This window comes from Necator americanus, chromosome I (assembly GCF_031761385.1).
Source record: "Necator americanus strain Aroian chromosome I, whole genome shotgun sequence".
Lineage (NCBI taxonomy): Eukaryota > Metazoa > Nematoda > Chromadorea > Rhabditida > Ancylostomatidae > Necator > Necator americanus.
Genome location: NC_087371.1, coordinates 3513063 through 3531616, shown reverse-complemented (window position 1 = coordinate 3531616; position 18554 = coordinate 3513063). Strand labels below are relative to the sequence as shown.

At 36.7% G+C, this 18554-nt stretch overlaps 1 protein-coding gene across 2 annotated transcripts in view; it reads left to right on the top strand.

Moving 5' to 3' along the window:
* Positions 1-3484: 3484 nt before the first annotated feature.
* The window catches only part of RB195_004371 (uncharacterized protein), a gene marked incomplete at both ends in the record, with an annotated part of 37993 nt that continues 22923 nt past the window's right edge, over positions 3485-18554 (top strand). Inside the window, 11 exons of one of the 2 annotated variants that reach the window (XM_064182188.1) lie at positions 3485-3563; positions 4125-4240; positions 4320-4373; positions 5306-5392; positions 5783-5861; positions 9115-9276; positions 12358-12486; positions 14015-14166; positions 14836-14971; positions 15054-15095; positions 15545-15714. In XM_064182188.1, the coding sequence (XP_064033456.1) occupies positions 3485-3563; positions 4125-4240; positions 4320-4373; positions 5306-5392; positions 5783-5861; positions 9115-9276; positions 12358-12486; positions 14015-14166; positions 14836-14971; positions 15054-15095; positions 15545-15714 (1206 nt within the window). Of the gene's footprint in view, positions 3564-4096; positions 4241-4319; positions 4374-5305; positions 5393-5782; positions 5862-9114; positions 9277-12357; positions 12487-14014; positions 14167-14835; positions 14972-15053; positions 15096-15544; positions 15715-18554 lie in introns of those variants that run through there. The other variant, XM_064182186.1, reaches the window with a different exon arrangement.

Genomic DNA, 18554 nt, shown 5'->3' with positions numbered 1-18554 from the left:
TTAGCATGCTTTGAAAGTAGTTCTCTGTTCTCCTCAAAATCAAGTAATAAGAAAAATTTTGGAAAATAAAAAGTAAAATAAAAAGTAAGTAATAAAAAAGTAATAAAAATCAAGTAAAAAAGTAATCAAGTAATAAAACAGTAATCCAAGGCCTATTCACAGCTAGCTTAAATGAATTTCTTATAGAATATGTATTAATTTACGCTAATACTTGCTAGTATTTATGGATGGTCGACTAAAATTAGATGGTGGCAATTGTCAGCCGACGCGTATAGCACTAAATAATCGTAAAATCGTCAACGATACAGCTGTACTGCTCTGCGTCTCGGTCTTCCCTTCATCTACCCATACATACCCATACGCTATATAGTTGATGAGATGACCTTAAGCCAGTTAGTCATCGACCACCAGCAGCACTTAGTGATCGCTTTTCGAAGAGCGGAACGCTATCGCCGGCGGCAATTTCCAATTTGCCGATTCATTTATCCACCACCACCACCAACGTCGGCTGACGACCGACGTCGTTGTCGGTCGCTGCTCGACCGCGCCCGCCCGACCGACCGCCGTCGTCGGTGACGGCGGGGCACGAGCCTCCAAAAACCACTTCCAACACACATCTGCGTGTGTGCGGGTGCGTGGGTGTGTGTCGAAGCACTCGATAACAATTTTCACCCGCGGATTGCACGAACTTTATGATTTCGTGGTGACGTAGAAATTCATTTGAACGTACAGGGATGAACTGAGGAAAAAAAAACCCTAAAAATCCCTAAAATATCCCAAAACAATCCGCTCCGCTATCCGCTAGAAAAAATATAGAAAAACAAAGTAAAAAGTAGAAAAAAATGTGCTCCATTCATAAAGAGCTGTGATTCTATGGATATGGTAGAAATTGAAAAAAAAGAAGAAGAAGAAAACACTGGATACAACAAATTCGTATAGAAGAAGGTTAAATTTTAGATTTATGTTGGTTTTATATTTTTTAATTTTTTCCCACTTTTATTTTCTATTATTGTTATTATTAGATTTTTAATAATATTAATAGGTTATATTATTAGAAATAAAGGGTTTTTTTGTTAGTTTTATTACATTAAACACTATTTTATAGAACTAAAGTAAGATTTTTGTACCAATTACTGTACATTGTTAGAAAGTTTAAATTTTATTTTAATCTCTCTTTATATATTTGTGTATACATAATATAATCCACGACACTTTTTTCTAAAATATTATATCACAGGTGAATTGTAATGGAACCTCAGCTCTTTACGACTGGAGCACATTTTTTTCTATTTTTTTTTAAATTTTGTTCTTCTTTTTTATTTTTTTTTTCTAACGGCTTAGGAAATTTCAGGGATTTCTTGGGGTTTTGGACGCATTCTTGTAAATCTTTACAGCTAGTATTTTATGAAAATATCTCCACAGAATTTGAATTCCGGATCTCCTAATCAGTTTAGATCCTAGAAACAAACATTTTGAAGAGCAATGAATTTCCAAATTCGATTTTCCCTTCTTTTTTCTAAATGTTTATGGCAAGAAAACTTACGTTTTCAATAAGTCCTCAAATTTAGTTCTTTTTCATTCTTTTTTGAATGGCTACCGTTTTGATCCCGGAGATTTCTTTATTTTCCTGACGTCCTAACTAATGCTAGTGAATTCCCGCATCTAATATGTAACTAACTAGGCTTACGTCCTAATATTGAGTTTTCCGTCTAATGAAGTACATTAATTATTTAATAATTTCATACATATACATATGTGTAGGTCTCTGCCTTTAATTATAACCGAGAAGAAGAAGATTTTCCTAGAAGGTTTAGTACATCCAAGAGTTGTGTACTCCAGGCTTTTTTTCAGCTGCACCAGGTTATTTTGCGAAATCCAGAAAATATTTAGTTGCTATTTTTATAATTGAATTCAGACCACTGCTGGTGTTATTTTTTTACTATTTTTCCGTTATCTGTGGTTCTCCAAAGAAAAACTTTCCATGTGACCTACGCGTAGGGTCCCATATTGCCCTTATTAGGCGTAAGGTTCTCAGTCCTCGTATCCTCTTACCTTCTTCTTGCCATGGGCCATGAATAATTCAATTTTTTGACCTTCTTCCGGCACCTTAAGATGAGTACATAATTTTCTTCAGTAACATTAATGTTTTAAGTGAATCGACTAGGATTTCCCTTCTTACTCTTCCGGGCAAACTCTCCAAATCTCAGTTCTCTTGGGGAACTGAAACTCGAATAAAAGAAAAAAAAAGGAGAAGAGAAGAGGAGTGTAAGGACTGAGGCAGAGGAAGATAAAATGATCCAGTATGTGATTTTTTCACAAATCACAAATTTCTAATACCCCATCAAATTGAAAAGAAGTAGAAAACAGTGTTTATATTTGATGTTTGTTTATTTCTTATTATTTGTTTACTTGTCTACAAAAAAAAACAACCCTGGAGAATGTCCTTTCACATTAAACTTGCTTACTGCCAAAGAATTATTATTCGATTATAAATATTCAGTTGTGTCCCATACTTTTCCATATATAATCCATATATAAATTTTAGTGAGATGATGTTTTACCGCTGAAGTTCCAGTAATTTCCACATCCTTCAGGGTAGTGTAAATAAATTAGACTGTGATGCAAATATGAACCTTCGAGCCAGAAAAGAAAAAGAAAAAAACGATCAAATTGAAAGAAAGAAAACAAAAAAAAAATAGAAAATTCTAAGCAGATGAGATAGGAAAAGTTTTGTGTGCTTCATAGTAAAAGGATTTCATCCAAAAAACAAATATTACTGTAGTTTTTGTTTTTAAAAGGCGAAACATGCAGTGCTTTTCATATGTTTGAAGTTGCGTCAATCTGTCTTCTTTCTTACGTTGAAAATCCTCATCTGCATCAAAATCTAATAATTTATAAATTCACTCAGTCATAAATGTTAAAAATCGAAAGAATTCTATGATTTATGCAGTTTTAGTCTGTCCTCGTGCATTTTTTTCTGTGAAACTGCACAATAAAACATAGATTTCTTGTGAAATTCTTCTTTCTTTCTTTTTCTTCTTTTTTCTTAGCGGAAAAATATTGATTGGTGACTACAGTACGTTGCTCCTATGAAATTCTTTTAATTTTTTGACATCATTAGTTCGAGATTTAGAACAGAAAATATTCCATGTTGCAAATATAAATAATAAAATATAATGTAGTATAATATAACTAGTAATACATTTATTTCAAGCAAATAAAACTCTTTTCCTCATTATTTTCCTCATCATTCCTGAGTAAATTGCCCTCCTATCTTTGTTAATTGAATCACTATTTATTATTTATATACAGAATAAGTCGTTCCTCAATATTTTTTCTTATTTGTTCAACGAATCCGCATCATTCAATCAATTCCATTCTAAAAATGGATTTTGATGTTGAGATTGGTATGGATCTCTTCAAAACGCCCTCCGGTATCGAATTTCGCCACTCCATCGCTGAATACACAAGCACTTCATAGTATATGATTCGGGTTTTTTTTCCTGGATTTGTTTCGTTGGATGACGGGAGAGCAGTGAGGAAAAAGAAGCGAGGAGGCGAAGGTGATTCAGAAGTCAGTTATGGAGTTCGTATGACCTGACACCAGAAAATAATTACGTAATTAATAACAATAATTTCATCTGGAAAAAGTAAAGGCGAATAAAGAATACCTCAGAAGATTCAAGAGCTCAAGGAAGGAAAATATCCTGGCAGTGAGCTCTAATTGTAAAACTAAAATTTTACCAGAAGAATATATCGGATTGAGGCTGGAAATTGTGGAAATCCTTGCGACACTGATCATCCAGTCTTTGGTAACCTCTCTAAGTATATAGAATTCATGTGGATTGTCCATCTCAAGGATCATCTGGATACCAAAAATATTCTTAGAACTGTAGTCAGTCAAGACTACGATTAAGATCAGAAAACGCACAAGACGACATACCAAAAATATATTTCTATGGCTGTTAACTCGCAGTCTGGGCGAATAATCTTTGATTGGATGATTAGTGTTACCTTAGGGACCGGTTCTCGTCTACCAATTTCTTCAATAACGCGATGTAAAAGAAGTGTTCAAAATGCACCTATACCTAAGAGAATGCTGTTTAAGAAGATCTCATTTTTAGTATGCACTCGGCAAGCGCCACCTGTAATTCTGGACGACTCTATGGGCGATACTGTAGCCCTACTAGGCCAGGATGTTGATTTCACGTGTAAAGTCGACAATCTGGGCAAACATATGGTAAATTTTCCGTTTATCATCGGTTTTTTTCCTAATCCTTTTTATTTCTTCCGACGAAAAAAATTGTTTTTTCTTTCAGGTAGCATTTGTGAGAGCAAGTACACCGCCACGATTAATTTCCTTTGATGAAAAGGTGGGGGTTGCTGCTATGTTTGGTTTTTATGTTACAGTAAACCGTTTTCAGCGCTATTACTAACAATTATACTGAGTTGTAGTATTTTTTCCTGGGAAAAAAAATTCTTTCTTGGTCGATATTGCGATGGTTACTGTATAATTGGACAACTGCTACAGTACGCGAAGTACAGTACGCTGCGTTGCAATCACTTCTTAGTTTTTCCGCTTCTGTTAAGTAAAGCTGCTATTGAGATGATGTTTACTTTTTTAACGTAACCATAGGAAAGAGGAAAACGGCTGTGTTAAGGGGTGAACCCTTAACACCTTAATCTTTAACCAACTAACATATGACCTTACACAGTAAGATCCTAAGTTGACAGAACTATTACTTGGTAATCGGACCTTATACTGCTACGATGCACCAAAATTCCAGTATAAAAACCTTAAACTGTTTCTTCTGTACTGTTTGTACAGAAAAATAGATTCATATATTTTACATAAATGGGTAATCAAAGATTTTTTTCTCCCGAAGAAAACAAAGGTTTCAATCCATACATAGCTCTGCTGAAGAGTTTTAGCAAGGATTTTAAATATTAATACAATACAATGAGCAAATACTGATTGCTGCTTAGAGGTTCCTAAAAATTCTAAAGTTACGTAATCCAGGAAAGAAAAAATCTTCCACTAACTTATACAGGGATTTCGCTCACACTAAGTATAAACACTAAGAAATCGATCACTATATTTTGAAGACCTCAAGCATGTACCGGTAGAAATTTCGAAAACATTGTTTTGCTGCTTTCCAAAGCATTTCTCCACTGTTTTCCAGAAAAATTAGTGTTCTCTTGGATTAGGTCTTGGAAACAAATCGAACATTTGCCGGAAAAATGAGGAAACTGTAAGCTGCATAAACATTATCACCCACACAGTTTATAAGCTGAATATTTGTAGATTTTTCGACAAAAAGAAAAATTCGAGTTGAAGTCTAAAATGGGACCGCTTAACAACGAATGGATATTGACGATCAAAAACGTGCAGGTTTGTTTCTCTTCAGCTTTTTATATAAACAATTGTTGTTTAACGTAGCGAGAAACTTTCTTGATACGTTTCCTGACAATTATTTACCTCATTTTCAGAATTTTGTTTTTTTTTTCTTTGAAGCTTATTCGGAAATTTCTCATATATTTTTGAAAAAAAGAAAACGATACAGTCCCAGCGAGTGCTCACAGAAATTTCCATATTTTCCCATATATTGTTATATTTTTCTATTTTCTGTTTTTTTTTTGCTTTGTTTTTTTTTTGTTTTCACATATAATTTGAACTGAAAACATTTCTTGGCGGCTCTATTTTTATAGTTGTTGTTCTACTAACTTCGAGCTCAATTTCTTGATGTTTTCTAATAGAAATATGACACTTTTTCACATCTAGGAGACCGATCGTGGGAACTATTCGTGCCAAGTGAATGCCGATCCTGTTTTGAGCGCCACTGCTGAGCTGGACATCAAAGGTTTGTACATAGTTCGTGAGGTGAAATGTGCTTAAAACTCTCACAGGGTCACAACAATCGTCGGAACCATTCACAACCTCTACCCATGGCGGGGTACGGTAGAGATTTCGTGCCCCATTCAAACTCGGATCCCGATGAACTGGTAATCACTGGATAATAACGACGTAAACGTTATATGAAGTGGTTCTTGTTATGATAGCGAAAAAAAAGCGATGAAATACCCGTTTCCGAGAAATCTATATGACTCAGGATCATTGACAATCAATACGTATCCCATACACACATACATTCATTTATTTTGACATTATTTCCATTTTTTAAAATTTATTTTAAACGATTTATATGAACACACCATCATTTTTAGAAATTATCTGATATTATTTCTGCAAAAACACATTTTTAAGCCAGTAATCAGCCGTATTTTTCTAGCGGACGAACAACTCTAGCAAGGTGAATTTTTCGGAAGAATTTAAAATCTCCAGTAATTATTAATTTTGATTTTAATTTTTTTAAAATTTTTCAAAAAGTTTTTCTTAACTTCAACTGAATAATTTTATTAATTATGCTATGTTCCTCTATTCTCAGCTACGATCTCTACGAGTTTTTCTTCCTAAGAAAATTGTTTAGAAGGTTCCAACGCGGAAAAAAAAACATTTTAATTGAGGTAGGTTTTTTTTTACGAGTTAACAAATTGCATTGTCTGTTTTAACTGACATATGGAGGTAAATTGTCCAAAAATTTGAACAATTTGGCTAAATCTCCTCGAGATCTCTTCATTCACATCGCCCACACATTTATTCATTTGAATGGTCTTCTGATGCATTTTTTTCTCCATTTATTCGAAAAATTTGGAATTATCGAAGCTTCGTCAGAAGAGGTCATTAAGGAAGGATTCCAGAAATGTCTTGGAAAAAGTACATACATTCTTCTAAATGGTTGTTCGCATTTGTGGGCGTTCAAGTGGATCGAGAAGCTATTCGGCGTTTTTCTGGATGGAAACAAGGATTTTTTTTCAATGTTTCGGACTGATGGTTTGCAGGGAGTTGTTGAAAAATTGTAGCCATATAGGGACTTCCTAGTTGCCGTTGCCAAAAAATAAAAATAAAAATAACTTTAGTGAATGGTACTAGGCGATTATCCTGAACATCCAGCTGAGCCGATATAACATCCTGGGATCGTTAATGTCACAAAAATGTGCTCTATAGCACAAAGAATGTCACCAAGTGCACGAAGATTTCTATTTGCATGCTAATCGTGGTCGATGCCATAAATCACCTCTGGATACACGGCGCTATCATCGTGCCGGGCTATCCGGAGCCGAGCAGCGCCAATCCCAAACTGCAGTCGGCTCAATTAAAGGGATTTACGCTCTTGAATAAAGGATTTCTGATTGCCTTACTGGGAAATTTATTCGGATTTGTTTCGAAGTTATTTCTACTTTAAAGGATCTTGAGATCCTGGCACTCAGTCTACTATGTCTAGTATGACTTCTCAATTAGTATGAGGTTGTTGTTGCGTTGCGTTGCGTGTAAGTCAGCGTGTGTCACACAAATAATAACGTCACAACGTCTTATTAGTGGTAATTAGGTGCTGCGCTCTCTATTTAGCTCTAGGTGAAGTAGGGTTCGACTTCGAACACGGTTTGACTCCGGGATTTGGATGCGCAGTGGTTTGTGGCGGTTAGTTATTACCAAAGGGCAGGTTGTTGTTGTTTTTTCTTTCGAAACAACAAGCTCACAGGAATGTAAATAGTTCCGATAGGAAGAAAGACTTAAAGGAAATAAGTAAGAATAAAATAAATAAGAAAACAAAAATATATATCGTGTGGTTGTTTGTGTACTAATAGTAATAATAACAATAATAATAACAATAATAATAATAATAATAATAATAATAATAATAATAATAATAATAATAATAATGTATAATGCATACTAAAATGATAATTTGTATGCTTCATGCGTAAACACATGGATTGCCACGTAAATAAATAAATAAAATTTAAATTTTGCAGTAGACATACGTAGTCAGTTCTAGAATAGTGTCAATGTTGCTGTACACGTTTTGCACCTCCAACATCAATTTAATAACCAATAGTATTAATTTCCAATACAATAAATGGATAGTTTTACTTTTATGTAATTTTATGTAATTAATATAGCTGTTGTAATATGTAGTTTCATAATTTAATTAAATTAATTTAATTTTAACTCTAAAGCAAACCCGAGCTCATGCGGTTTGGTTGGAGAGGTTTTCTTGGGCGGATAATGAGAGATTTCGTCGAGATTCCATAGAATAGGTAGCTGTTACTCGAATATTCGAGTAATTTTCATACAATTAACACAAATTTCTCATGGTTTTTAATTTTTTTTTAAATTTTTATACGATTTATTTTACTATTTTGCCAACTACAATGCTCAAAAATTCAAAAGCTTTTCGGGTGGTGAAAATGTGTGAAGAAATTTTTTTTAAATAGGTTACAAAAGTTTGGATTATGACGTTGTAAGCATATAGATTTTATCTCTAAGATCATTATCGACTAATCTGAAAACTTTCACGAGTTTTCGGGATCACGCAGAAGTACAAAAAACGTCTTGGAATGATTGAGATTTTGAGGTTGAGGTTGTTTTCTTTGAAAAAAAAAGCTATTTACGTTTTTGTTTACTTTCATGGATCCTCTCTTTGCTGTCCTCTGTTATAATCTTAGGTGTCTAAATTAAAATAGAACCTTGGCCTAGTAACAAACAGTAACTAAGCGAAGAGAGGAATAACAAGACTAAATCTATTAAGAAAGAAAGGACTTTCATTCGATTTCCGCCCTTGCAAAGGGGGCGGGTGTTATTTTCATTCAAAACATCCTACCATATCAATACGCAAGCTCACTACTTCAAATTATAGGGGGCAGGGAGATTGCGGGGAAATTCGCTACCTCATAGCGGTAAGAGGTCGAACCGACCATAATTAGTGCTGTAGCCGAGGATAATTAACCAAGCCTGTAACAGGTGATGACAACACCTTAAAAGCGTAATCGCTTCCTCTTTGTGGAACACCCGCCAGGCACGTCTATATCGGACAATTATATCGTCGTAGTACGACCACTGGGTTGTTCACCTAGATTAAGAACAATATGAATAAGCTGAGGGGCACATGTCCCGTTCAAATATTCATTTTTTTTTTGAATGGGCACTCGATGTGAAAAATTAGCCGAATTTTTTTCGATTTTCCTTTGTTCACTAACTATCCTAAATTTTAGTACCACCAGCAGTCTCCAGAGGAACTCCGTCAGCTGTGGAGGTTCGTGAAGGTCATAATGTGACGCTCACATGCAAAGCGGAAGGGAATCCGACGCCAACGGTGGTCTGGCGTCGCCAAGACAAACAGATCATCCGATACAATGGTGCCACCGGATTTGGAGGTAAGCTCAGCAGCACGATTCGGTTACATATCCGGAAAAGCTTGTGTCATATGTCTTAGAATTGGGAGTAACAGAAGATTTCCCTGGTTATTCATGAAAAAAAAATGACATTTCTCAAAATTTTGAATGGATACGGTGCTGATCTTATCGAATCTCAGTGGTGCAACTTTTTCAGGAAGGAATTTCTAGTACTACGTACGGTTAAGGATATATTTATTTTATTTTATTTTTTATTACAATAATTTATTTTATTGTTCGTGAAATTCGACAGTTTCATCAGTTTTATGCAACTGTCGAATTTCACGAACAAACTGATTGTCTTAAATCCACGAGAACGAATTATTAGAGCGAGAATTGTTCTCTGGGCCCATTTTTATTCCTGCTCATTTTTTTTTCGAATTTTTTCTTGTACCTATGTGTAGTACAAGAAAAAGTACAAGAAAAAATTACCTGGGAGTCGCTTTCTTTTCACATCTAAGGCCCACGTAAGATGCGTCCTTCCTATACTAACTCAATTTACCCTACGAAGAATTTTTCTTAGAAATAATATAAATAATATGAAAAAATCACAAATAATAGAAATATTATTAGAAATTATTAGGGCAAAAATCTTTAAAGAATTAGTATCTTTGTTAGGCTTCACTGCACTTCTTGGGGTTATAACTACGAACTGGGTGAAAACACCTCCAAATAAGGATATCTGGAGAGTTTCGAGGTGCTCATCTGAAATTCCAGCCAGGACCAGTGACCCTATTCAGATGTATGTGCTTTTAGGTAGTTACAGAGTGGGAGACGTTAGCTAATAACGATTTCTGCTTCAAAACTTCAAAACCCAACCTCATCCTAGCTCGTAGGCCTCAAACTTCCACACTACATGCTGAATCCAGACTTTCTCAGGCTCCCATTTGTTCTATGACGCCCAAATCCGCTTACGCATGTTCGGTCGGCTCAAATTCCACATGCCTCGGGGCGAAATCGGCACAATACAGCCGGACGAATACCCATCGTCGAAACGTTGTGCTTTCAGGGATTTCTCACTCATTCGGCGGTCGGCGGGTCCTACAAAGAACCGGATGTCATGCTAAAGCTCAAGTTAATATAACGTTAAAGGCATCACCTCACGAATCTGAGGTGGTGCAGATTTCAGGTGGAGTATTCGTATACGGGATGGGAGACTACGGAGGTGGAGGTGATTCCGTCCATTTCTTGCTAATTGCCGTAAAAAACGGCCCGGAAGATGCGGCGCCGCACAAGACTGGCGCGCTCCAATCGAACCTCCTGTACAAAATGGTGCGCCAAAACGAATGAAGGGTATCTTCGGGCCGTTTTTTACGGCATTAGGAGAAATGGACGGAATCACCTCCTCTCCTGTTCCCTCCTCCCAATCTCACACCTGATTTGTTCCTTTAACGTAAGTGGATATCTAATCCAATCTCGGACTGACTCGGAGAATCCATGCCATATGGTTGTGGAGATGGTCAATTAGTGGCGACAGTCGAGAGGGCGCTAGGTCAATCGTTTCTAATCCTCAATACGCTCCGGCGTTACGCAAAAATAACATTAGCTGGTAGCTAGCAGTAAAGGGTTGGATAAGGGGTTGGAAGATTATTAGAAAGCGAGGAGAAGCTGTAATTGGTTCGTATGGCTCTTAAAATTAGGGTTCGAAACGGTTCCGCTGCTGGAATTTTGGGGGATTTAACGTTGTGAACTGGAGAAAATATTTTATGCGGCCTTGTGAAAATAATTTGTGTTTCTAAATAATTAAATGCGCCCGTATCAAGGGTAGGTGGGAATCTGTGCTTTATTCTGGAGCGGAGAAGTTTTCACGCATGGCTACGTAACCTCGGTATCCGTGAGATAAAGGATGTTTTTGAATGATTTTCCATGTTATTTTCGAATGTTTAGTGTTTTTTTTCTCTGCTTGGAAAACAACGGAACAAAATTAATGACCCGCCGACATATTTCTACTATTTCTACTATTTCTTCGTTCAAATAGAAAAGGAAATATTTATGAAGGTCTCTTCGATGGAAAAAAAATCAGTTCAAGTTCATTGTTGACTCAGTTAATAACAATTTTTTCATCCTGTAACCATGTTTTTCATCCCTCCTCATGTTTCATACACTTAGCTTAGCGGTATTTACACTTCAACTTATTCACACGCACTGAAATCCATGCTATGATCCTTGTGGGAATGTTCTGTGGTTACTGCAAAGTTTGGTTTTGATCTTTCAAGTTTTTTTTTCGAAGCAAATATGATGTCACGAGATTTTCTTTTCCATCTCTGGATAGTGTTTCCTACGAGACTCTGTGAAAAAAGAAGTTACTGATAAAAATAATAAATATAGTGAACAAATTAATATAATAAATGAATTGAATAATGAGTAAATAAATCCTGTCTATGCTTTTTTTTGTGAAACGAGCATTTCACTGGTAGGATATGTAGAATATTAAGAATCAGATTAAAATAAAATTAAGAAAACAGCCTATTTGAAGGTAAACCTCAATTTTTTTGCATGAAAACGAACAGAACACTGATTCTATACCGTAATCTTATGCCCAGCACTTTGTTCAACCTCAGTTTTATTTTTTATGCCTTTTTTCTATTTTTTTAAATAAATTTTATTTTTTACACATTCTTCACACACCTTTCATGTTTTTGTTTTAGTCAAGTCTTATTTGTGGCAGATCAACATAAGTAAGGATTGTATCATTATCTCAAAACTTAGCCGTCCTCAATCCTGAAATCCAGCACTTAGGCTAGATAAATTACCATTATTGCCCTCTGTCTTAGCAAAAGTAAAGAAGAAAAGTCAAAGACAAAAGTAGCCAGGAGTAAGTCATCCTCGCTTTTGACTTACTCAAGTCTTTTTGTACTTACTTAATACTTACTTACTGCTTTTTACTTACTTAAGTTACTTTTTTTAAAGCAAAAACGAGGATAATCCGATTCGTATCCATAATAAGTAAAGGTCGAGAACTAAAGTTTCAGAAAAATTGAATTAAAAACTGATAAAATTTACAGACAATTGTAGGTCGATTTGTAGGGAAAAACCTTATAACAATAGATTTTTCCGTTTCAGCCAGTGTGTTCCACGGTTCCAGCCTGCATCTGACAAAAGTGAATCGAAAACATATGAGCGAATACGTTTGTGTGGCCAGTAACGGAATCCCTCCGGATGAAACGTGGACGGTTAAACTGCTTGTAACATGTAAGTGATTAGAAAACTTTTAAACTTTTTTTTAAATTTTTTTTTATCTACCGTATATACATGGAACTGCAAATTTCGCCGCTGGTCGGGAATGGAAAACTTCAGTGACCGTTTCTTTCATGTCTTTATCTTTCAAAGTCTTTTTAAGAAGGTAATGAAGCCCCGGTGGATTTTTGTTTGTGCGCAGTCTGAAAGACTTATTTTTTCTGTTATTCCGTTAGCCGCCGGTCGGTTGTAAGGGTACTAAGAAAATGGGAGCGAGGCCAAAAAATTTTCAGAGCTAGACTAGAAATTTAAAAAAGGTAAATAACTGGGGCAGAAATTTGAAAAAAAAAACTGAAATTCAGAAGCTATGTGGGTAAAGGTGGAGGATCTGCTGCCACCCTCTTTTTCAGAACACGAGCTCTTTCCAGCTTCGATCTTTTCGAATATTACTTTCGAATAGACTAGGGATGGTAATAATGTAAATAAGTAAAATATATGCGATGTTCCCCAAGATTCCACACTTTTCCCGCCAAGTACCGATTTTCTTGAAAGGAGCAATTCATTATATCTTGAAATTATTTGAACTTTTTCTTTGAAAATAAAAATCTTTTTCAAGAAATATGTGAGAACTTTTATGTTTTTCGCTCAGGCCACTTTTCAGTGCCTTATTCACTTTTCCATAATTTGAAATTCGCTTTGAAAAAAAAAAACTGAAATGGCACAGCAATAGTCCCTGAATGTAATTGTTTGGAAAAAAAGAGAAGCACGTTTCTTCGCTAGACGCGCAACATTTGAATAGGCGTCGATAAGCGGAGAACCCGTAACAAGATTCGTATGAAGTCGATCGCTTTTCAAAAAGTTCGTCCTCTGACGTGCCTCAGAGCGAAAACGCTCCTCATTGTCCGAATGAATATGTCCAAGACGAGCACAAACTCAATTTTCTGTCGTGTTTGCGGGGCGAGTACTTCACATCGCAGTCGGCAGACAACAAGGATGGGGGTCATGTGGTGTTCGTTCCATAGGGAGCCAACTCGAGGAATTCAGCAATAATATTTTCGATGATCAAAATTTGAAGATTGTTGAAGTGGACGAGATGAGATTGGTGCAGATGAAGCAGAAAAAACCACAGATCTTCTTGGAACTCCACTCAATCTGGAAAATATGTGATATATAAAAAGGATAAAGGATAAAGTCACTGGCGTATCAATCCACTTGGGATGCGCCAATGCGTTTTACTGGAATTCGTAATCGATGAGGTTTTGGAACGCGTGTTGGCCTATACAATGACTTGCGGGGGCCAGCAGATGACCAAGTCAGTGTTTTTATCCTCCCAGTCAAGCCTGGTACCAGTTCATCGACCACGGAGGAATGAAAGGCTTGGTTGAACTAGGGCGATTTCGAACCCTCGACCGTGTGGCTACAACGGACCTCTAACCGACTGCGCCACACCCGCCCATGTGATATATAATCGTCCAGAATTAAAGGAATCTTCACAAAGAGACAGAGACTAATTTTCCAGAAAAAAAAGGATTTTTCTTTCCAGTTCCTCCACTAATGCAGGCAAAAACTCCAACCGTACGAATTCCACTCGGTGGTCTAGCCAGACTTGTATGTACAGCTGAATCATGGCCAAGACCGGATGTCACATGGGACAAGGACGGACAACAGATCTTTGACTCGGACAACTATGCTACGGTTAGTAAAAATATTAATAAAAATATGTCAATATACGGAGGAAAAATAAAAATTTTGGACAAAAGCGCGGCTCTTTATACTTGACTGATTTCCATACCTAACTATATACGTTTTAGCTCAGTTATGAGAGAAGAAAATCATTACGATCCAGAAATAAATAGGATTCTTGACACAATCATCTTTTTTAAAGTCGGTTTTTTCACTATTTACGAGAAATCGTTTGTTTTGAACAAAAAAAGCAAGTGAAAACCCCGTAGGAAACAAAGTATTACCTCATAAATAAGCTTTTTTTCGTTTGAGCAAATATCCCCGCTAGCGAAGCCTAAGAATATGCTAGCTGGTCCGTTAAAATTTCAGGGATTTCTCAGGTCAAATCTTTTAATTATTTTACTCGATGATTTTTCAATTTCTGTCGTCACATAGGTGAAAATATCTTGAGCGAAACCTTCCAGAAACATTCCTCAATTTGGCACCTACTAAAATCTTCTAAAGGTAATAGAATCCTCATAGAGAAAGAGCGTTTCTCAGAGGAAGAATATTACAATTATTCAAATTATTTTAGGCCACAATTTTTTAACATTTTTTTCTTTCTTCACTCAGGTAAAATGCGCAGGAGGTGGGTGGAAATTTAGCCTGATTTCAGTTGAATCCCAATTTCATTTATTTTAGTCCCAAACCGTCTCTGGACAGTACCATAGTGTGCATGTGTTAGAAATTCGACGGGTCGAAAAACATCATTACGGTAGTTATCGATGTACAGCTCGTAACGATAATGGAGTACATTTTGCTGATATTGACCTGGAAGGTATGAATTACGGTCATAGCTTCTCTTCCCTCTTTTTCCTCCTCATTTTTTATTTCCACAAAAAAAATTTGGGAAATTTCAGAAGCCGAGCCGAACTTCTTATACACGAACGCGATTCAAGAAGGTGAGCTGTAGCATTTACTCACGTGATTGCCTCTGTTTATAGATTCTTGAGTTTTTTTTTTAGTATTTTTAGTTTTTAACAAAGTTTTTGAAAGAAAACATTGATTGAATACTAATAATTGCAAGGCGTATATGAATGTAAACGTATTCTCAATTGGTTATGTAGCTGTTACTGTTAGTGCTATTATTGGTAATTACTAATTTCTTGTCTTCACTTTCTTTGTGACGTCATCTTTTTTTCATGTGAGCAAGCACTGGAGTAGAATCCTGGAAAATGTGATAGTAGTGTGGAGCACAGTGTGGAAGAGCCCACAGTAGTTTTGAAAGTGGTAACCGAGAGAGGAAAAAAACGCAAAAATCACAGCCTTCCACACAATGCTCCAAATTTCGAGCGCACTGTAGATGTGTAGTGAACTTTCCAGCACCGCATGTTCGCACAACACATTCCAGGTTCTGGTTTAGTGATCAGTGATGACGAGGATTCAGATAAAGATGCGTCAACAGACGACGACAGCTACGCACGAGCAGTCGACACGCAGCCGGTTCGATCCATATCGTTCACATCCTCGTCACTACAAACTCGTACCACACCACGTTCTGCCGAAGGCACGTGTTTTCAGGTTTCTTGACCAACACACAGACACACACACACTAGCACACTCTATCCTTATTCACTGTTCTATCTGCTATCGTTAGAATTTCTTCTATCTGGTAGCACCAAATTTTAGATTTTTTCATCACTGCGTACGTACAGAACTTTCCTAACTTTTCCTAACTTTGACACTCCATTGGGTGCATTCTTTGCGGATCTGAGCGCATCCTTAACGACGAAGATAAGTTTGATAAGATCCATGCGCTGAAACCACTTTTCGCTTTTTAGATCGATAGTTAGGCAGAAAATATTCACTTTTTAAGCGAAATTTTTGCACCGGAATCATCCGAGTAACGGTGTGATAAGCACATTTTCCTCAGTTTTGGTTAAGGTCTCAGATCCAGTTGTAGGAAATCCTGGGGAATTTCCTACGATACTCTGTGAATTAAAACAGGAAAAAAATTCTTACATATTGTTGTTAATTTCTTTTGTGCTCCTTCAAACTGTGCAGTGAAAAAAAATTAAGCATGTTGCTGATCTCAGCTACCAGAAAATCCCTTATCATGCGAACCTTAACGTAGTAAAGAATTTTTCTATTTAAAAATTGAAAATCGAACGACCGTATATCACTGTGATCTTGCAGGCGTTCTTGAAAAATCCTTCTGTCTTATATAAAGTGTCTGTCCTTAGCCAATCCACTTGAGATGCGCTACCGCCGCCTTCCTTCAATCCAGAATTATTTGAGATTTACGAACGCATGTCTACCCTATACGCTGACTTGCGGGCGTTACCCGGTGGGTCACGTCAGTGTTTTTATCCTCCCAGACAATTCTGGTACCATCGACCGCGGGGGTAGAAGGGCTCGGTGAGCCCTGAGGCAGATTCGAACCTCCGATCGATTATGCAGACATAGCGGAACCTCTTACTGATTGCGCTACACTCGTCCGCCATATTAGATCTGTAAACTTATGAAAGCTTGTATAAAACGGGCAAGGAGACAACAACAGTTCAACTACAGTAAACTCTAAACTTAATGCAGCATTTAAAGCTGAAAGAACTTTCTGATAAATCTGATAATAAGATTTTATGCTCCGTTGAGGCCTCGAAATACCGCTTTTTGTCCTTTCTTTCCCCTTTCGTAAAATTTAAGCATGTTGTAGCGTTTATACTTAGCATTCTGTTACGCCCAATAGGACCGGAGCTTTTAGCATTCTTCCCATTTGGACATATACTGTTATAAATGAATCTATTTCGTTTACAACAGTACCAAATACAGTTTTTTTTCAGAACTCCGGCAGGAACATTCGAGCAACGCCTATCAAAGGTTATCGTTTGTAGTCGTAGGATTAGTGACAATAATATTTTGTTTATATATTTGTTGATTCGGTTAGGCATTGTCCACAATGTTTTTTCTTTCATTTCTTTCAAATCTTTGTATATATGAGTTGTGCGTTGTGTTGATTGATCTCTATATGAATTTCACTTAATATACGTAAGGAGGTTAATAAAAATAAGTTTTCCACACTGGACCCACTGCTACTTTAAGGTCTAAAGACATTCTGGGTCATATGATGTGGAAATCCTGATCCTAGTGATAATCCAGGTGTCCTGGTCTGGATCTGCTCCAGGCTCGAGTAGAGAGCATCAATGGTTCACTGAATACTCGGCTGCCACAGCAGCACTGACTAAGGATAAGGGCTTACCTCAGCTTAACTCAATTAAGGACGCCTGAAGCTTAGAAAGGGGAAAAAAGAGACGTTGAACTGCGATAACGAGGAAAATTTATTGTATCGTATCATATAACATTGTTGTATTATGTAAAATTGTATCATTTATTTGCATTACCAATTTTCGTAAAAAAAAAACAGAACAAAATCATCTTCCCTATCTTCTCTCTATCTATTTTTAGCTCGATGGAAACAAGCTGGATGGTGACAAACTGTTCAGAACAAGCTGTCGAACATTTGTGTTGATGATCAGTTGTAACCAAACAGATACAGTCACTATAGTTTCCATTTCATAGAACCTAAATCCAGAAGCGTCGAAAAGTTCAAAATTTCTTTATATTGTTCCTTACATGTTAAAGGTTAGCTGAAAACCTCCTAATATCAGTCAGAGGGTTTCTTAATTATTATTTACTACGTTATGTGATCTCTTTTGATGTCCTATACCAATCAATAATTTCAGATAACATTTCCTTGTTGAAATGACATCTGTAGCTTTGAATCCTAGAAAAATGTTTATAATCACACATCCTACGGTCCTATGTGGTCATCAGATGGGAAAATTTGATGAGGAGTTCGTTTAAAGACATCACCCCACGAATCTGAGGTGGTACGGATTTCAGGTGGAGTATTCGTATACGGTATAGTAGATTATGGAGAGGTGAGTGATTCCGTCCATTTCTTCCTAATTACCATAAAAAAACAGCCTGGAAGATGCGGCGCGTGCACACGGCTGGCGCGCTCCAATCGAACTCGTTGTAGAAAATAGGGCGCCGGAAGCCGAAGCTGTATCTTCCGGGCTGTTTTTTACGGCAATTAGGAAGAAATGAACGGAATCACCCACCTTTCCATAATCTACGATCCTGTATAGGAAAACTCTCCACCTGAAATCCGCACCACCTCAGATTCGTGGAGTGATGCCCTTAAGGAACCCTACCCCCCTTACTCTAAACTGCTATATGTCTAGGTATGGCATTGAAAGACTAAAAGAAATAAACAAATATCAATAAATAACCAACCACATTTCCGTGACGTGTTTGTACAATTCACTCGTTGACCTGAAGGAGAGCAAAACCAATATTGAGCGGACCAATTCAATGCAGAACGGAAATGCTGAAGCAACAGCGCATATCAGTAGCCTTCT